General features: G+C 38.6%; 1 protein-coding gene and 1 long non-coding RNA gene across 2 annotated transcripts; both read left to right on the top strand.

Annotated features, from left to right (window-relative positions):
* Window positions 1-494: 494 nt before the first annotated feature.
* LOC117503574 (ammonium transporter Rh type A-like) lies at window positions 495-16,609 on the top strand. Its single transcript, XM_034162835.1, is given in 11 exon segments — window positions 495-765; window positions 7,210-7,393; window positions 7,500-7,650; window positions 7,732-7,879; window positions 11,227-11,393; window positions 11,476-11,613; window positions 12,448-12,566; window positions 15,661-15,722; window positions 15,865-15,893; window positions 15,895-15,939; window positions 16,535-16,609. Coding segments are annotated over 11 exon segments (1,293 nt in total). The 5' UTR covers window positions 495-590.
* A 3,900-nt stretch (window positions 16,610-20,509) lies between these two features.
* LOC117503037 lies at window positions 20,510-20,946 on the top strand. Its single transcript, XR_004558462.1, has 2 exons — window positions 20,510-20,646; window positions 20,873-20,946. It is a non-coding gene; the product is annotated as an uncharacterized LOC117503037 (long non-coding RNA).
* Window positions 20,947-21,795: the final 849 nt, after the last annotated feature.

Here is a 21,795-nt window from a genome sequence, read left to right as displayed (position 1 = left end):
AAGTGGGAATGATATGTGACACTGATTTATTGTATGTTATGGCCAAAACACACCCATAACTCATTAAGAGACTAAATCCAACTACTTTGCAGGCTGCATCTTAATTTGTGCTCAGAATATGTGCCATATAAATAATAAAGTGGAGAAATCAATCAGACAAGCCAACAAATGCTGGTGATCATATAACTTTATCAGTAGTTATAAATATTCTTTTGCAGAATCATGCATTCTTTAACTGCTCTATCGAGAAAAAAAAATTAAACTTTGATGCTGAAAACTGAGGACGAAGGAGTTCATTAGCTATATCCCTCTCACATCCACTTTTTGCTTGATCTCTCATTGCATGTTTTGTTTTGGAGCCACCAACGTCCTCAGAGGAAGCCCATCCTCAAGAGGCTAAGTGTAAGAGGGCAGTTAGCGTTCACATGCCGGGCCCCGGTCTTCTGCTCTGTCAGTGGCCCCCACCAAACCTGTATCAGTTTAAAAACAGACACCACTTTCTTCTCTTCCTGCACACAGCAAGAACTTGTGTAGAAGAGAGATAACGTGGGACAGACAGTCAGTCAGAGACAGCCTGACCTGGTGTGAGAATGCCCACGTATGCCACCAATATGAGGCTGAAATTTCCCATCGTGGCCTTGGTTCTGGAGATTATCACCATAATTCTGTTTGCTGTCTTTGTCGTCTACGATGACGGAAAGGGACATGGACATGGACACTCAAATGAGACTCATCCTGAAGAGAATCCTATGACCCTTTACCCCAGTAAGTGCATGCGTCATAATAATAATAACACTATTGCTACTTATATATATATATATATATATATATATATATATATATATATATATATATATATATATATATATATATATATATATATATATATATATATATAATTTGTTCAGTGTTTTCCTAACAATTTCTTAAATACTTTACATCATCATTACAAAAGAAGACATAACGCATACAAAATTAATAAGACAATCAGTAGAGCTAAAATAAAAACTATTATGAGAAGAAAATAATTAAAACATTATAAAATAAAATATTGTCATGGGTATATGCTTACACGACCACTATAATAAATGAAACTTAAAATATTCCAAATGTTTTTGAAGTTGGATGCCTGGGTTTTTAATTATTAAGAGATTAGAAAAATGTCAAAATAAAAAGGCACAAAATTTTGGCAAAAAATGCAAAAAATCTTTACCAAACATTGAAAGAAAGAAAGAATATTAATCAAGTCAGATTTGGTTTGCCCACCTTTAAAGGGGTCATATTTGCAGGCTCTGGAAAACCCCCAGATAGATAGATAGATAGATAGATAGATAGATAGATAGATAGATAGATAGATAGATAGATAGATAGATAGATAGATAGATAGATAGATAGATAGATAGATAGATAGATAGATAGATAGATAGATAGATAGATAGATAGATAGATAGATAGATAGATAGATAGATATGTTATCTAATCAATTAAAAAAGTTTTGTTTTCCAAATAGACCTGCTTTCCAGCTGTTGAAGACCTTCTAGATGGTAGTGGATACCTGGATGATGGAAATTAGGAGCAGGTGTGGTTACACTTGCCTGGCACTGAATGGAAATGTCTGGGCTTATTGCAGGGAATAATATTATCATCACATGCATTAAGGAAATTATGAGTACATCTGGTTAAGATACATTTGGCCTGAAAACAACTTCTCAGTTTCTTTCAATTCCAAAGTCTAGGTGTGTGGTAGCTACCACTGCTCATTCTCATCTCATCTTCATAGACATACTATATAAATAAAATTGATTTGAGTCTTCTTCAATATGATGCCAGAAGCTTGGTGCTCCTATCTTTGGGCAGTTTTGTTCATTCCTCTTTGCAGCACTTCTCAAGCTCCATCAGGTTGGATGGGGAGCGTCGGTGCACAGCCATTTTCAGATCTCTCCAGAGATGTTCAATCAGATTCAGGTCTGGGCTCTGGCTGGACCACTCAAGGACATTCACAGAGGTGTCCTGAAGCCACTCCTTTGATATCTTGGCTGTGTGCTTAGGCTCATTGTCCTGCTGAAAGATGAACTGTCGCCCCAGTCTGAGGTCAAGAGCGCTCTGGAGCAGGTTTTCATCCAGGATGTCTCTGTCCATTGTTGCATTCATCTTTCCCTCAATCCTGACTAGTCTCCCAGTTACTGCTGCTGAAAAACATCCCCATAGCATGATGCTGCCACCACCATGCTTCACTGTAGTGATGGTGCCTGGTTTCCTCCAAACATGACACCTGGCATTCACACCAAACAGTTCAATCTTCATCTCATCAGACCAGAGAATTTTGTTTTTCATGGTCTGAGAGTCCTTTAGGTGCCTTTTGGCAAACTCCAGGTGGGCTGCCATGTCTTCCAGCTGCTTCCGTCTGGCCACTCTACCATACAGGCCTGATTAGTGGATTGCTGCAGAGATGGTTGTCCTTCTGGAAGGTTCTCCTCTCTCCACAGAGGAATGCTGGAGCTCTGACCGAGTGACCATCACGTTCTTGGTCACCTCCTTGACTAAAGTCCTTCTCCCCTAATTGCCCAGTTTAGACAGGTGGCCAGCTCCAGAAAGAGTCCTGGTGGACCTGATCTTCTTCCATTTATGGATGATGGAGGCCACTGTGCTCACTGGGACCTTCAAAGCAGCAGAAATGTTTCTGTACCCACAGATTTGTGCCTCGAGACAATCCTGTCTCAGAGGCCTACAGACAATTCCTTTGACTACATGCTTAGTTTGTGCTCTTACATGCACTGTCAATTGTGAGACATTATATGTAGACAGGTGTGTGCCTTTCAAAATCATGTCTCATCAACTGAATTTACCCCAGGTGGACTCCAATTAGGCTGTAGAAACATCTCAAGGATGATCACTGGAAGCTGGACCCACCTAAGCTCAATTTTGAGCTTCATGTGAATACTTATGTCCATGTGATTTCTTAGTTTTCTATTTTTAATAAATTTGCAAAAATCTAAAAAAAAAAAAAAAAAAACTTTTTCACATTGTCATTATGGGGTATTGTGTGTAGAATTTTGAAGGAAAAAAAGAATAACATTCATTTTGGAATAAGGCTGTAACATAACAAAAAATGTCTAAATGTGAAACGCTGTGAATACTTTCCGGATGCACTGTATTTTCCACAAGAGAAGTCCTTCAGATCAGTCCTAATTGCATTTGGCAACCAGAAGTTGCACTTTCTGATTGGTCAATAAAGGTTGCTATGTAATATAAACAGGCTCTCCAATCACAGCCACAGAAGTGAGTTATTCAGAGTTGATTGATTGATAGTGTCATCTGTCATTGCCATTCAGTCATGTACCACAGCTCCATGAGGCAAAATTACAAGTTCATGTTGAATATTCTCTCTCCCCTGACTTCAAAAGTTCAGACTTAATAAACTGCAAAAGAAACAGCAGAACATGAAGAACATCAGAGATGTTTCCCAAAATCTTGTCCATAAACCAATCAATCAAACAATTTTTTTTTATATAGCGCCAAATCACAACAAACAGTTGCCCCAAGGCGCTTTATATTGTAAGGCAAGGCCATACAATAATTAGGTAAAACCCCAACGGTCAAAACGACCCCCTGTGAGCAAGCACTTGGCTACAGTGGGAAGGAAAAACTCCCTTTTAACAGGAAGAAACCTCCAGCAGAACCAGGCTCAGGGAGGGGCAGTCTTCTGCTGGGACTGGTTGGGGCTGAGGGAGAGAACCAGGAAAAAGACATGCTGTGGAGGGGAGCAGAGATCAATCACTAATGATTAAATGCAGAGTGGTGCATTCAGAGCAAAAAGAGAAAGAAACAGTGCATCATGGGAACCCCCCAGCAGTCTACGTCTATAGCAGCATAACTAAGGGATGGTTCAGGGTCACCTGATCCAGCCCTAACTATAAGCTTTAGCAAAAAGGAAAGTTTTAAGCCTAATCTTAAAAGTAGAGAGGGTGTCTGTCTCCCTGATCTGAATTGGGAGCTGGTTCCACAGGAGAGGAGCCTGAAAGCTGAAGGCTCTGCCTCCCATTCTACTCTTACAAACCCTAGGAACTACAAGTAAGCCTGCAGTCTGAGAGCGAAGCACTCTATTGGGGTGATATGGTACTACGAGGTCCCTAAGATAAGATTGGACCTGATTATTCAAAACCTTATAAGTAAGAAGAAGAATTTTAAATTCTATTCTAGAATTAACAGGAAGCCAATGAAGAGAGGCCAATATGGGTGAGATATGCTCTCTCCTTCTAGTCCCCGTCAGTACTCTAGCTGCAGCATTTTGAATTAACTGAAGGCTTTTTAGGGAACTTTTAGGACAACCTGATAATAATGAATTACAATAGTCCAGCCTAGAGGAAATAAATGCATGAATTAGTTTTTCAGCATCACTCTGAGACAAGACCTTTCTAATTTTAGAGATATTGCGTAAATGCAAAAAAGCAGTCCTACATATTTGTTTAATATGCGCTTTGAATGACATATTCTGATCAAAAATGACTCCAAGATTTCTCACAGTATTACTAGAGGTCAGGGTAATGCCATCCAGAGTAAGGATCTGGTTAGACACCATGTTTCTAAGATTTGTGGGGCCAAGTACAATAACTTCAGTTTTATCTGAGTTTAAAAGCAGAAAATTAGAGGTCATCCATGTCTTTATGTCTGTAAGACAATCCTGCAGTTTAGCTAATTGGTGTGTGTCCTCTGGCTTCATGGATAGATAAAGCTGGGTATCATCTGCGTAACAATGAAAATTTAAGCAATACCGTCTAATAATACTGCCTAAGGGAAGCATGTATAAAGTGAATAAAATTGGTCCTAGCACAGAACCTTGTGGACTAATTAACTTTAGTCTGTGAAGAAGATTCCCCATTTACATGAACAAATTGTAATCTATTAGACAAATATGATTCAAACCACCACAGCGCAGTGCCTTTAACACCTATGGCATGCTCTAATCTCTGTAATAAAATTTTATGGTCAACAGTATCAAAAGCAGCACTGAGGTCTAACAGAACAAGCACAGAGATGAGTCCACTGTCCGAGGCCATACGAAGATCATTTGTAACCTTCACTAATGCTGTTTCTGTACTATGATGAATTCTAAAACCTGACTGAAACTCTTCAAATAGACCATTCCTCTGCAGATGATCAGTTAGCTGTTTTACAACTACCCTTTCAAGAATTTTTGAGAGAAAAGGAAGGTTGGAGATTGGCCTATAATTAGCTAAGATAGCTGGGTCAAGTGATGGCTTTTTAAGTAATGGTTTAATTACTGCCACCTTAAAAGCCTGTGGTACATAGCCAACTAACAAAGATAGATTGATCATATTTAAGATCGAAGCATTAAATAATGGTAGGGCTTCCTTGACCAGCCTGGTAGGAATGGGGTCTAATAAACATGTTGATGGTTTGGATGAAGTAACTAATGAAAATAACTCAGACAGGACAATCGGAGAGAAAGAGTCTAACCAAATACCGGCATCACTGAAAGCAGCCAAAGATAACGATACGTCTTTGGGATGGTTATGAGTAATTTTTTCTCTAATAGTTAAAATTTTGTTAGCAAAGAAAGTCATGAAGTCATTACTAGTTAAAGTTAATGGAATACTCAGCTCAATAGAGCTCTGACTCTTTGTCAGCCTGGCTACAGTGCTGAAAAGAAACCTGGGGTTGTTCTTATTTTCTTCAATTAGTGATGAGTAGAAAGATGTCCTAGCTTTACGGAGGGCTTTTTTTTATAGAGCAACAGACTCTTTTTCCAGGCTAAGTGAAGATCTTCTAAATTAGTGAGACGCCATTTCCTCTCCAACTTACGGGTTATCTGTTTTAAGCTACGAGTTTATGAGTTATACCACGGAGTCAGGCACTTCTGATTTAAAGCTCTCTTTTTCAGAGGAGCTACAGCATCCAAAGTTGTCTTCAATGAGGATGTAAAACTATTGACGAGATACTCTATCGCACTTACAGAGTTTAGGTAGCTACTCTGCACTGTGTTGGTATATGGCATTAGAGAACATAAAGAAGGAATCATATCCTTAAACCTAGTTACAGCGCTTTCTGAAAGACTTCTAGTGTAATGAAACTTATTCCCCACTGCTGGGTAGTCCATCAGAGTAAATGTAAATGTTATTAAGAAATGATCAGACAGAAGGGAGTTTTCAGGGAATACTGTTAAGTCTTCTATTTCCATACCATAAGTCAGAACAAGATCTAAGATATGATTAAAGTGGTGGGTGGACTCATTTACTTTTTGAGCAAAGCCAATAGAGTCTAATAATAGATTAAATGCAGTGCTGAGGCTGTCATTCTCAGCATCTGTGTGGATGTTAAAATTGCCCACTATAATTATCTTATCTGAGCTAAGCACTAAGTCAGACAAAAGGTCTGCAAATTCACAGAGAAACTCACAGTAACGACCAGGTGGACGATAGATAATAACAAATAAAACTGGTTTTTGGGACTTCCAATTTGGATGGACAAGACTAAGAGTCAAGCTTTCAAATGAATTAAAGCTCTGTCTGGGTTTTTGATTAATTAATAAGCTGGAATGGAAGATTGCTGCTAATCCTCCGCCTCGGCCCGTGCTACGAGTTAGTGTGACTCTGGGGTGTTGACTCATTTAAACTAACATATTCATCCTGCTGTAACCAGGTTTCTGTAAGGCAGAATAAATCAATATGTTGATCAATTATTATATCATTTACCAACAGGGACTTAGAAGAGAGGGACCTAATGTTTAATAGACCACATTTAACTGTTTTAGTCTGTGGTGAATGTTGAAGGTGCTATATTATTTTTTCTTTTTGAATTTTTATGCTTAAAAAAGATTTTTGCTGGTTATTGGTGGTCTGGGAGCAGACACTGTCTCTACGGGGATGGGGTAATGAGGGGATGGCAGGGGGAGAGAAGCTGCAGAGAGGTGTGTAAGACTACAACTCTGCTTCCTGGTCCCAACCCTGGATAAACAAGTTCAGTTTCCAGCTAACAAGTCATGACAGACAACACAGCCACTGTGAAAGTTATTCATTCTTAACTGCTCACATAATCTATTAAAAACAGACAGTAAAGAAAAGCTACATCAGTGAAATTATAGCAAATGCCTAATCTCTATTTGGATGGAAGTCTTCCTTCTGATGTATTCTTGGAAGGAATGTCAAATCAAAACAGTAGCAGGTGTGACTTCTGTATTTTTCTTTCCAGTGTTCCAGGATGTTCACGTAATGATCTTCATTGGCTTTGGCTTCCTGATGACCTTCCTGAAGAGATATGGCTTCAGCAGCGTTGGGGTCAACTTACTCCTCGCTGCCTTCGGCCTGCAGTGGGGCCTCTTCATGCAGGGCATTTGGCACCTGGACGACGGCAAAGTCAAAGTCAACATATTCAAGTATGCGCCAGATTATCGCAATGCCCCCTTTCACAGCTATGCTTTGTGTTTTCTTGTTCCACTGTACTGCTACTGAATCCCTAACTCCTTCTTATCTTTCCTGAAGGATAATCAACGCAGACTTCAGCACTGCAACAGTCCTGATTTCTTTTGGAGCAGTTCTGGGTAAAACCAGCCCTGTGCAGCTCCTCATCATGACCATACTAGAGATCACCATCTTTTCCATTAATGAGCATTTGGTGGCCAACGTGTTAAATGTGAGTATGCCTCAAAATTGTAATCGCTTGTAATATAAAGTGAATGGTGTTGTTGAGGTTATGTCGCCCTTCTTATCCCAGGCTCATGATGTTGGAGCGTCCATGATCATTCATGCGTATGGAGCCTACTTTGGCCTGGCCGTTTCTCGAGTGTTATACCGACCAGCTTTAAGAAATGGCGACAAGAACGAGGGATCTGTTTATCATTCCGATATGTTTGCTATGATTGGTAAGAAAATCCTAAACTGTCCATAAAGAATTTCAGTCATTCCAGTAGAAGATATCAAAACCAATTGGATGTCTTGTATTGTCTTTGAAATATTTCACTACTCAAGTGGCTTCATCAGTCTAAAATAAATTAATGTACTCATTCCAGTTAAGGGGTTGTCACACTTTTATGATATTAGGGTGATTCTTAGACTACGGGCACTTACTATGTCCTTTGATCATATTGTATGAAAAACAGAAAAAAGGGGAAATTTCACACATTTATAGTTATCTTTACAATGAAAGTGTGTTAAGAAATTTGTTCTAGTAGTCTATGATGACTTTTTCACCTTTTTTCAGCATCATTATATGTAAATATTGCCGTTTTGTGCTTGTCCCACACCCAGACTTTTGATCTTCAATGATAAAAATGAATGGTAAAGAAACGTTTTTTCTAATGTTTTAAAATATCTCTGAATAAAATATCAGTAAAATAATCAAAACATAATTGGGGTATTCAATGTCATACAACTGATTTTTTTTAAACAAAATGTAGTTGTCCCACACTATTGCCGTAATTTCCACCACAACACTGTAATGTCCCTTTAAACAGTTTGTATGAAAGATTGTTTGGGTAGTTTCTATGGAGATAAACAGTGACATCAGAGCACATGTATATAGCGCCAAATCACAACAAGCAGTTGCCCCAAGGCGCTTTATATTGTAAGGTAATGGTGTGGTGGAAATTACATTTACAAGGCCAATAGTGCCCGTAGTTAAAGAATCACTCATTAAGCACAAGAAGGTTGAAGAGTTGATTTGTGGTCAATCTTGATGCAAGCTGTGTGATAGGCCAGGGCCATCTGTGGAAAGTCACCATCGCTCAGTCATCATAGTTTGGGAATGGTCCCAAGTTGCCATGAGCAACTCTGAAATTATTCTATAACTTGAGAAATGTTTGTTCTGCTACTCCCCCAAGATGCTTGGGTCATTTGCACCAAACATGCTGTGTGTGTGTGTGTGTGTGTGTGTGTGTAGGTTGACCCGAGAAATGCCGAGCAGGTGTTTGTTTTGTTAAAACTCAAGGTCATTGGGGTTAAAGGTCAAATTTTTGGTTTCATCTTTAAAAGTTAAAGGTAAACTTTAGAAATCCTTTTGCCATTTTCCATCCAACTTGATATGTAGATGACAGTCAACCAAACAATTGCCCTTAAATTGTCAATCTTTGGGGTAAACGGTTTTTCACTTCACTGTACAGCTAACTTGGTACACATATACAGGTGGGTTCTGGAATTGCCCATGTGAGGTGACACTTGTCAAAGGTCAATCACTAGGGGTAAGGTTGTTGTCAAAGGACAAAATTGACGTTTTTCACTCTGATTTGCACCAAACTAGGCACACATATGCTGGTAAGTTCTGGAATTGCCCAGATGAAGTCAAATTAACTAATGGTCAATCACTAAAGTCAAGGTAATTGGCATCAAAGGTCAAAACTGAAGTCTTTCACTTAAATTTACACCAAACTTGGTAAACATATGCATATGGGTTCTGGAATTGCACATATGAGGTGACACTTGCCAACACTAATTTCTATAAAACTTGGGATGTCAACGGCAGTTGACCCCAAAATTACCCACAAAGAAAAAATACTTGTCAATGTCAAGGAATTTTTCAACTTGATTTGGGGCAAATGTGGCAAACCCTTAGGTGGATTCCAAAATTACCCTGGCAAGGGCACCCAGAGGTGAATTGTTTAGATAAAGGTCAAGGTAATTTGGGTCAAATTGTTGTTGTTGTTCATACATTATTTCGATGAGGACGGAAGGGATTTTATGGAGAATAGGCCTACTTTTCTTGAGCGTACGTGTGGCTGATAAGGCCAGTCTGAGAATGGGCACTTTGGTGGCAGTGAGGACAAGGGGCATCTACTTAAAGATTGCTTTTCAAACTAGCTCCCTTGCCTGAACCGGAGTACTCCAGTTGATCTCACCCATCTGTGACTATAAGAGGTCCCTTTGTGATGGTTATGTCATGGCTGACATTGGTCTGCATATTGCATGTTCTGCCCAATATAAGTGGGATGTCATCAAGATGGTGCTGATACTTGATAATGATGATTCTGAGAGGGATGTAAAAGAATCCATTAATGTAAAACTGGGAAAACACCTTGAAAACCAGGTGGTGAACAACTAAAGGCTGCACATCTGTGGTGACTTTGGTTAACACAGAGGAAAAAAAAAAGTACTGGTAATCAAACGATGTGGAAGCTTTTTGACACACCTGTGTGAAGTTGTTTTCACTTTTGGTCTTGAGTTCACCTTTGCACTTATTAGGTCTCGTCTTGGAATTGAGAGCAATTCTACTCAATTTTGACTCTGTCTCAGACTAGAATAAGTATGCACATTAATTAAATCACCATGTTGAGTAGCACAATATTTTGTTTGTTTTGCACAGTGTTCCATGCCTGACAGATTGTGTAATTGTGCTGACTTACACCGGAAGGTACATAATGCCCTTAAATATCACACTTTGTGAATATGAAATCCTCATACGTAGCAGTTATTACACTCTCTAATGTGAGATGTCAACAGAACTCAATGTCAATCCTAGAGACGTACCTCATACTCTCTTTTGGATGCTTCTTTTTTGAATTTTTGACCTCAAATAACGCTCAGGTTGACCTCAACTGAGCTGCTGAGCCTGTCTCCACGACAGAAATTTCAGTTTTGAATATTAACACGGGTAATGTTAAGTCTAATTAAATACATGGACTTGAAAACAGACTTGTGTTTTTTTTTAGGTAAATGGACTGCATTTATATAGCGCTTCTCCATCTGCATCAGATGCTCAAAGAGCTTTACACTTATGCCTCACATTCACCCAAACACACTGATGTCAGAGTGCTGCCATGCAAGGTACTCACTACACACCGGGAGAAACTTGGGGATTAAGGACCTTGCTCAAGGTCTGGTTGGGTTTTGAACTGAGGATCCACTGGTCTGAAGCCCAACGCTGAATCACCTCCCCTAGGTGGTGATGGTATTGGACTTGACTCGTTCTTGCCTTCTTAAAAGACTCAGTCTTCTTGATGCAGTCTCTACCACTCCAAAATCGCAAAGTCTTGGTCTTGACTCGCACTCGACCCTTTAAATGCTTGTTCTTGACTTGGATGACTCTATATAGATGGTCTTGTCTCCATCCCGCTCTAAATGATTGGCTTTTTTTTAACCTTTATATACCTCTGTCTGCATACGACTCACCTCACATGACACGTCACCTAGTGGACAAAAAGAACCATGGAGAAAAATTAATAGAGGTACAACCCTTTGAATATCATCTCAAGATGGTTTTTGTTTGTTTTGACTACAGGAACAGTCTTCCTGTGGATGTTCTGGCCCAGTTTTAACTCGGCCATCGCTGACCCGGGCCTCACTCAGCTCACAGCGGTGATCAACACCTATCTGTCCCTGGCTGCCTGCGTGCTCTCGGCTTATGCCATCTCCAGCTTGGTGGAGCACAAAGGAAAACTGGACATGGTCAGACAGAATTCACTTTGCAGCACCATTTGAAGAATTATAAATAAAACATATTGATATAAAACATCTCTATGTGCTATAGGTTCATGTTCAGAATGCTACTCTGGCTGGAGGCGTTGCCGTGGGAACCTGTGCTGACATGGACATCGGCCCATATGGGGCGATGTTGATTGGATTATTGGCGGGCATCATCTCAACCCTTGGATTCAAATACTTAAATGTGAGTGAAATAATAAGTGAAGGGTGCAAAACAATGATGTTTATGAGGGGGAAAGTCCATGAAATGGATTTAAATCAGCTCAAAATTTATTTTATGAGGTTTTTGTTGTTTTTTCGTTTTGTTTTGTTTTTGTTTTTTTGGCTAAAAATTTTTGAGAATTATTATTTTTATTTTTAATTATTCTACACACTGTGTATGCAAAGCTTTGCACCAAATGAATCAATATCTTCAGCAAATGACTCACTGTTTTAAAACACTTTAAGCATTTCCAAATAATGGATCATTTTCTGCATTAATAGCTATTTACAGCACTTTCATGCTGTTTCAACCATTTTCATCTAGTACATCATTGTCTCAAACAGTTGGTTCACTTGGGAGTTTGAAATACTTTGAAACGCCATTGTTTTCTGAAGCAAAAGTGTCATTTAGTGTTTTGAGTATGTTGAAGCAGGAAAAAAATGCTTTAAATAAATCCAATGGTTCATTTGGTCTTTCAAACTCTATGTGAACCAACAGTTTGAGACAATGACATACTGATTCAAAATGGTTCAAAAAGCTTGAAATTGTTCAAAATGGAACAATTAGTGTCAAAAATGCTACACTGGAATGCTTGAAACAGTAAATATAACAATTGCCTCATTTAATGTTCTGGTGGACAATCAAGCAAAAATCTAGCAACCCCCCCCCTCCCCCCCCATCCAGAAAAAAAATATATAACCCTTTAAACATGTAATATAATGTTTTAAAATTTCTGTATAGATGCTGTTGATGTGGAGGCTGGCCTGACCATTTTAATATTTTTTTTTCAAAACACACCTTTTCTCCCTTCTGTAGCCCATCCTGGCTTCCAGCCTGGGTATCCATGATACCTGTGGAGTCCACAATCTACATGGCATGCCAGGCATCCTGGGAGGATTGGCAGGCATTGTAGCTGTGGCTTTAGGCAAAAAGAAGTAAGGCCCAGGTTATTCCAGCTTTCATGTACGCAGTGGTGGCTGTGGTGACTTATGGTATGGAAATTGAAGACTTACAGTATTCCCTGAAACTCCCTTCTGTCTGATCATTTCTTAATAACATTTACATTTACTCTGATGGACTACCCAGCAGTGGGGAATAAGTTTCATTACACTAGAAGTCTTTCAGAAAGCGCTATAACTAGGTTTAAGGATATGATTCCTTCTTTAAGGTTCTCTAATGCCATATACCAACACAGTGCAGAGTAGCTACCTAAACTCTGTAAGTGAGATAGAGTATCTCGTCAATAGTTTTACATCCTCATTGAAGACAACTTTGGATGCTGTAGCTCCTCTAAAAAAGAGAGCTTTAAATCAGAAGTGCTGACTCCGTGGTATAACTCACAAACTCGCAGCTTAAAGCAGATAACCCGTAAGTTGGAGAGGAAATGGCGTCTCACTAATTTAGAAGACCTTCACTTAGCCTGGAAAAAGAGTCTGTTGCTTTATAAAAAAGCCCTCCGTAAAGCTAGGACATCTTTCTACTCATCATAATTGAAGAAAATAAGAACAACCCCAGGTTTCTTTCAGCACTGTAGCCAGGCTGACAAAGAGTCAGAGCTCTATTGAGCTGAGTATTCACATTAACTTTAACTAGTAATGACTTCATGACTTTCTTTGCTAACAAAATTTTAACTATTGAGAAAAAATTACTCATAACCATCCCAAAGACGTATCGGTTATCTTTGGCTGCTTTCAGTGATGCCTGTATTTGGTTAGACTCTTTCTCTCCGATTGTTCTGTCTGAGTTATTTTCATTAGTACTTCATCCAAACCATCAACATGTTTGTTAGACCCCATTCCTACCAGGCTGCTCAAGGAAGCCCTACCATTATTTAATGCTTCGATCTTAAATATGATCAATCTATCTTTGTTAGTTGGCTATGTACCACAGGCTTTTAAAGGTGGCAGTAATTAAAACCATTACTTAAAAAGCCATCACTTGACCCAGCTATCTTAGCTAATTATAGGCAAATCTCCAACCTTCCTTTTCTCTCAAAATTCTTGAAAGGGTAGTTTGTAAAACAGCTAACTGATCATCTGCAGAGGAATGGTCTATTTGAAGAGTTTCAGTCAGGTTTTAGAATTCATCATAGTACAGAAACAGCATTAGTGAAGGTTACAAATGACTTCTTATGGCCTCAGACAGTGGACTCATCTCTGGTGCTTGTTCTGTTAGACCTCAGTGCTGCTTTTGATACTGTTGACCATAAAATTTTATTACAGAGATTAGAGCATGCCATAGGTATTAAAGGCACTGCGCTGCGGTGGTTGAATCATATTGTCTAATAGGATTACAATTTGTTCATGTAAATGGGGAATCTTCTTCACAGACTAAAGTTAATTATGGAGTTCCACAAGGTTCTGTGCTAGGGACCAATTTTATTCACTTTATACATGCTTCCCTTAGGCAGTATTATTAGACGGTATTGCTTAAATTTTCAATTGTTACGCAGATGATACCCAGCTTTATCTATCCATGAAGCCAGAGGACACACACCAATTAGCTAAACTGCAGGATTGTCTTACAGACATAAAGACATGGATGACCTCTAATTTCCTGCTTTAAACTCAGATAAAACTGAAGTTATTGTACTTGGCCCCACAGTGATGCTGAAAAACTAATTCATGCATTTATTTCCTCTAGGCTGGACTATTGTAATTCATTATTATCAGGTTGTCCTAAAAGTTCCCTAAAAAGCCTTCAGTTAATTCAAAATGCTGCAGCTAGAGTACTGACGGGGACTAGAAGGAGAGAGCATATCTCACCCATATTGGCCTCTCTTCATTGGCTTCCTGTTAATTCTAGAATAGAATTTAAAATTCTTCTCTTACTTATAAGGTTTTGAATAATCAGGTCCCATCTTATCTTAGGGACCTCGTAGTACCATATCACCCCAATAGAGCGCTTCGCTCGTCAGACTGCAGGCTTACTTGTAGTTCCTAGGGTTTGTAAGAGTAGAATGGGAGGCAGAGCCTTCAGCTTTCAGCTCCTCTCCTGTGAACCAGCTCCCAATTCAGATCAGGGAGACAGACACCCTCTCTACTTTTAAGATTAGGCTTAAAACTTTCCTTTTTGCTAAAGCTTATAGTTAGGGCTGGATCAGGTGACCCTGAACCATCCCTTAGTTATGCTGCTATAGACGTAGACTGCTGGGGGGTTCCCATGATGCACTGTTTCTTTCTCTTTTTGCTCTGTATGCACCACTCTGCATTTAATCATTAGTGATCGATCTCTGCTCCCCTCCACAGCATGTCTTTTTCCTGGTTCTCTCCCTCAGCCCCAACCAGTCCCAGCAGAAGACTGCCCCTCCCTGAGCCTGGTTCTGCTGGAGGTTTCTTCCTGTTAAAAGGGAGTTTTTTCCTTCCCACTGTAGCCAAGTGCTTGCTCACAGGGGGGTCGTTTTGACCGTTGGGGTTTTACATAATTATTGTATGGCCTTGCCTTACAATATAACGCGCCTGGGGCAACTGTTTGTTGTGATTTGGCGCTATATAAAAAAAATTGATTGATTGATTGATTGATTGGTGATTTTTGGGTGGATGGGGTAACAAATACAGTGATCGCATTGATATCACTCCTTTGAGCTCTTTTTCATATCTTTACAGTGCATCCGGTAAGGTATTCACAGTGCTTCACTTTTTTCCACATTTTTTTTAATGTTACAGCCTTTTTTGTCAACTCAAAAGTCTCCTCACAACACCCCATAATGACAAATGTTTTGGTTTTTTTTTTGTAATTTGTTTACAATTATTAAATATAAAAAACTAAGTATTGTGTTAGGTATGCATTTATGGTTTGTTTTAGGTTATACTCTCTCTGGGTTCTTTCTAACTTAATGTTCACTTTTATCTGTCTGTCTGTTTCTGTATAACATTTTTATTTTTCATTTTTATTTATTTATTTATTTTTGTAAAAGATAGGGAGGGCTTAGCCCTGTTAACCCATTTACACCAGCCATCCCTGCATGTACATGTATTAAATGTGAGTAGATCTTTGAAGATGTTCTCCTTTCCCTGTCAACCTCCTCAGTGGTCAGGCAGCCATGCAGGCTGCTGCTCTGGCTTCATCACTTGGTTTCGCTTTGGTTGGAGGTTGCCATCACAGGTGGGGTGGACGATGACAAATGCAGCAGAAAAGAGGCTTCATCAGCCGTTACAAAAGATCTTTTCAGTTCAGGAACAGGACTTGAGTCGAGGCTCCAGATTGTCTAATTAAACTGAAATTTATTTCCAGGGCTTATAATGAAGTTGCCATTCTTTGGACCAGCCTCCAGACCAGAACTGCTTTGACGATTCCATTTATTGGGAGGTAATAAAAATTTCATTCGTCGTACGTGTTCCGCAGTCGTCTAGTATTCCAAATGGTGCAGTACAGGAAAATATTGATTGTACACGGTTTGTACGTTCATGAGGAGGGGATGTGAACTATATAGCATTACGATCACATAGTATACAGGCACAGCTAGGGGTGGATTGTAAACTTAAACTCATCCACCAGGTCCCACCCACAGGTGGTGTTGGAACGAAAAACACAACCATTATGAATCAAATGAACATTTGTCTCACAAAACAATCCACTGTTTCAAAACACTCACAAAGCTCACAAAAATTAATTTTTTTTTGAAAAAATCAAAATAAACTTTTGTTTCTGAAATTAACTTGCTGTGCTGAAATGATCAAAACAAATGCTTCAGGACTATTACCTTTTTAAAACAATTACTTTGCAAAATGATATCAGAAATGATCATTTTATTTGAAAAGCTCATAACAACAAATGAACCAATTGCTTCAGACAATGAGTCACAATCTTGAAGTGCGGAAAAACACAAAATGAAACAAATGCTTCAACCAATTACTTTAAAGAATTTTCAATTTTGTTTTGTTTTGGGGTTTTTTTTTTCCAGGTTCCTGAAGATGAAAGTGAGAATGAGGGGAACTTGGCTCACCTCGATCACTCGACAAACAAAGCTGAGGCTTAAACGTCTGCCCACATTTACAAGAACAAAGTTGTGAAACCTGACATTGAGCAAAAATGTCAGTTTGTCAGCTGTGCTTGTTTTTGGAAAACAAGTGGCTTTACTGCTTTCGTAAATACAAAAAAGGAGTGTTTCGTCAATTTTATGTGAACATCTTTTCATAGATATCCACCATATCACACAGGAGTAACACAATCCTTAAAACTGATTTAAATTTAAAAAAAAAAAAACTGAAATGTGTGAGCAGTAATTTACAGCAGTCAGCTGGAAAACCAGTAGGCATTGTCGCTGTTTTAACTTTCATTAAGTATTTTCTCTGAGACTCTTGTATTATAAAAGCATGTTTTTGTATATTATTACAGCATATTGTATATTTTCCTTTATGCATTTCTCAAATACATGGGCTTATGTGTACTGCAGGGAGCAGACGTGGAATTTCCTGCAAGAGGTGATCCTCCAGGGACTAAACGTCTGGCTGCACTCACCGATCGCTGTTCTCAGAAAATCCTTTTCTGTCTTTCTGAAGGCAGATGTACAAATTATTTCATCATTTTGATATTTTCTACACTCTTGCATATGCGTACAGTTTAGTTTATAGATGGATTGACACGGTCTGATAAAAGCCCAAGACGCTGTATTTACAACAAGGCTGTATATATTTCGCATGTAACCAAAAGGCCTAGATGTGGCCCACTGTGCCAACATTCTTATTTGAGCTTGTATGTAAAAATTATAACTGCAAAACTGCTATGTTAAAAAATGCAAACATGGCTAAAGACAGGAGGTTCTCATGTCCTCACCTGTATCTAATCAAAATCCAAAGTTTCAAAGCTGAACATGCAGTAGTTTTTTACATTAGTAACTGAAATTTTGCTGACTCATCTCACAGACTCCATTTGTTTGCATGCTATGCTAATCGCAAGCAATGTATTTTTTATGTACACATCAACTTACACTTTGAGAAAATGTAATATCAGGTCCAAATGTGAAAAACTAGTGCCTCTTTTCTATATCATTTGCATTGTTTATGTCAGTACTATTACTGGAAATAGCTTCTCATTTTGAAACAAGAATGAACCTCCTTCGTGTGATATACTCTACCCAGTTGTGATATTTTTGTGGTTTTGTAGCACTTGAAGAAATTATTTAAGCCATTTAAAGGGGTACTCTGGATTTTTCAACATGAACTCTATTTTTAGACCTTTTTGGGTTCAGCTTTTCACTCTGGACAAGCACAATGAAAGTTTAATGGTTTGTTAAAATGCTAACATCATCAAGGGCTAAATTATGTACAATGTAAGCCTGTGGCTGTAAACCTCATAGTAAACTGCTTCTTCAGCTTCTTACTGCTGAATAGGTGAAAAATGCCACCAGAAGAGTCTGAGATGGGATACTTCAGTAGCTGAAAATAAACTTTTTTAAATGACATTATCCTTCTTCTTGTTTGGTGACACCACTTTTTTATAAAGTTCATACATAACAGTATATTACCCTGTTGACGTTGACCCAACATCAACTTTTGAAACTTAGAAATGGCATTTTCACCTGTTTTCTGGTACCAAGAATAGTTTTGAAGTTTTCAGCATGCCCCCTAGGCTAGCATTACATAGCTGTATAGCCTGTGACATTGTTAGTATTCTAATTCATTATTGGACCGATTGTCATCGTTTTGACCAGAGTAAAAAGCTGAACCCAAACATATCTAAATATAAAGCCATGTTTAAAAAGTTCCAGACTTCCACTTTGACATCAAAGCACAGGACTGCAGGGCTATGATGCTAATTACACACAGAGCTAAATGTAACATTTAGGTTTATTGGATACAATAATTGTATTTTTATATATACAAGCGAGAATGTGCTTATTTTTGTATATTCTAATACTGTCACAATAAATGTGTTTTTTTTAATAATGTGGTTTTTATGTGTATCTATCCATGAAGCCAGAGGACACACACCAATTAGCTAAACTGCAGGATTGTCTTACAGACATAAAGACATGGATGACCTCTAATTTCCTGCTTTTAAACTCAGATAAAACTGAAGTTATTGTACTTGGCCCCACAAATCTTAGAAACATGGTGTCTAACCAGATCCTTACTCTGGATGGCATTACCCTGACCTCTAGTAATACTGTGAGAAATCTTGGAGTCATTTTTGATCAGGATATGTCATTCAATGCGCATATTAAACAAATATGTAGGACTGCTTTTTGCATTTGCGCAATATCTCTAAAATTAGAAAGGTCTTGTCTCAGAGTGATGCTGAAAAAACTAATTCATGCATTTATTTCCTCTAGGCTGGACTATTGTATTCATTATTATCAGGATGTCCTAAAAGTTCCCTAAAAAGCCTTCAGTTAATTCAAAATGCTGCAGCTAGAGTACTGACGGGGACTAGAAGGAGAGAGCATATCTCACCCATATTGGCCTCTCTTCATTGGCTTCCTGTTAATTCTAGAATAGAATTTAAAATTCTTCTTCTTACTTATAAGGTTTTGAATAATCAGGTCCCATCTTATCTTAGGGACCTCATAGTACCATATCACCCCAATAGAGCGCTTCGCTCATCAGACTGCAGGCTTACTTGAAGTTCCTTAGGGTTTGTAAGAGTAGAATGGGAGGCAGAGCCTTCAGCTTTCAGGCTCCTCTCCTCTGGAACCAGCTCCCAATTCGGATCAGGGAGACAGACCACCCTCTCTATTTTTAAGATTAGGCTTAAAACTTTCCTTTTTTGCTAAAGCTTATAGTTAGGGCTGGATCAGGTGACCCTGAACCATCCCTTAGTTATGCTGCTATAGACGTAGACTGCTGGGGGGTTCCCATGATGCACTGAGTTTCTTTCTCTTTTTGCTCTGTATGCACCACTCTGCATTTAATCATTAGTGATTGATCTCTGCTCCCCTCCACAGCATGTCTTTCTCCTGGTTCTCTCCCTCAGCCCCAACCAGTCCCAGCAGAAGACTGCCCCTCCCTGAGCCTGGTTCTGCTGGAGGTTTCTTCCTGTTAAAAGGGAGTTTTTCCTTCCCACTGTCGCCAAGTGCTTGCTCACAGGGGTCGTTTTGACAGTTGGGGTTTTTCTGTAATTATTGTATGGCTTTGCCTTGCAATATGAAGCGCCTTGGGGCAACTGTTTGTTGTGATTTGGCGCTATATAAATGAAATTGATTTGATTTGATTTGTATTTCGTTAATCACTGTATTTCAAAACAACAGTGTCTATCTGTCTGTCTGTCTATCATACTATTTGTCAAAGTCTATAATCCTTGGAGGTCAAAGAGCTGCCAAAGAATCGTGCATTTCTGACATTTATAAACGCCTTTAAGTAATTGATTAATTAATTAATTTTTACTAGATTTTGGGTTTAAGCCCTTAAATTCACACATCACCCAGTAGATGGCAACAAAAGCTGCTCAAATGTACGGCAAACTCTCTCCTTTTTATACATTTGAGAATTTAACTTATGGTGAAAATAAGATGGGCTGACAGCCAAAGTCAACTTACAGTTGTGTCCCATCCCCTTATAGGAAATGTACTGGTTTTTATTCTTCTATAAAAGTGCAATTACAGAATAAATGATTTATATAATAGGTTTTGAATGAACAAAAGTCCTATTTTAAAGGCGTTTGCAGGAATGGATGTATATTAACAAATGAAATGAAGTTATACACACAAAACATGAAACATCTGTCATCTGTCCGCAATGAAACAAATAAAAATTGGAGCAAAGTTGCTTATTTTAAGAGCATGTAGTTTTTTTATTTGTTTAGTCATTCTTTAGGACTGTTAAATCCCCATACACCTTCCATGTCAGTAGGTGGCGCGAATAGATCTTTCGTTATGAGGCTAACCGCTTTTAGAAATGAGGAAGAAGAAGGCAGTAATTTGTCATATGATAGTTTCGAATGACGTACTTGTCACGTGACTGGAAAAATATTTCTTCCGTGAAGGGCTAGTTAAAAAGCGACATACGTGAGCGAATTTCCACTTTAACTGAGTTATTATTGGATATTATTTCTCCCATTTAAAGACGCTCTGTCATGGTCAGTACTGTATTCATTTCGCCAATGTTAACAATGTGTTTTAAACACGGTTTTGCCTTAGCTAACTTAGTTAGCGTAAGCTAATTAGCATAGCCATGCACATAAACTGTGTTTTCTTTGTGCGATGTATCTATGTGCAAACCAACAGTTATTTTCAGTGTGTAAGTCTTACCGGGTTAAACGTACTCCTTTAATATATTCACCGGTTTGTATTTATCCATAATAGTCAACAAAAGTGGAGTCGAGGAGGAGTGACTCCAGCTCCAAAACAGACGAAAGAAGGAGATCCAGGAGCAGAGGTAAGAAACGTCAGATTACATTTGTTTGCATTAAACAGTTTTAAAAACAATCGCAGTCTGGTTAACCTTTTGACTGCTAAGTTAGCAGATTTCATATATAAAGGCAACACAAAGGTTTAAAAAGAGGCTATTATAAACAATACAAGAAAGAAAGAAGCACAAAGAGTAAGAACAATCAATGAGAGAGGCAAAGTACAATAGACAAAAATACAGTTTGGTCCACAAGTATATTAGCAGACAGTTTTTGTCATTTTTGCCTCTTTATCGCACCACATTGCAGTTGAAATGAAGAAATCAACTTATATCATGTAGATTTTCAGACTCTATTCATATAGCATTAACCAGTTATGAATTGGAACCAATTTTACACACAGTCCTTCCATTTTTAGATACTATATATAATTGGACATAGTAAATGTGTGTTTTCAATACAAATGACCACATTTACAGCCATTTTTATTTAGAAATGTCAGAGAAGCGATACATAAACAATAAAACTGACCTTGCAAGAAGAAGAAGACGACGACGAACGAGCACAACTACCAAGACATTCATGGAAACTCTGAAGGTGTTATAGACTTCTGTGACTGTGATTTCAGGAACTGTGCAGAGTGCAACTTTGATCTGTTGCATCATCAGTTGAAGAAAAACAAAAGTTTTTTTACAGTGGGTTATCAACGAAAGCACAAAGCTTACTTCTAGAAGGGCCCACGGCACATGTCTCTGCACCTCCCCATCACCCCTATTTGAAGTGCTAGTTAGGACCTGGACTGTGATCAGAGAAACAAACCCAGATTGCCGGTGTCACAGTCCAATGTACAAACCATTACCCCACCTATACAGCTTATCC

The sequence above is a fragment of the Thalassophryne amazonica genome, chromosome 21 (assembly GCF_902500255.1).
Source record: "Thalassophryne amazonica chromosome 21, fThaAma1.1, whole genome shotgun sequence".
Taxonomy (NCBI): domain Eukaryota; kingdom Metazoa; phylum Chordata; class Actinopteri; order Batrachoidiformes; family Batrachoididae; genus Thalassophryne; species Thalassophryne amazonica.
This window is presented reverse-complemented; position numbering and strand designations above follow the sequence as displayed.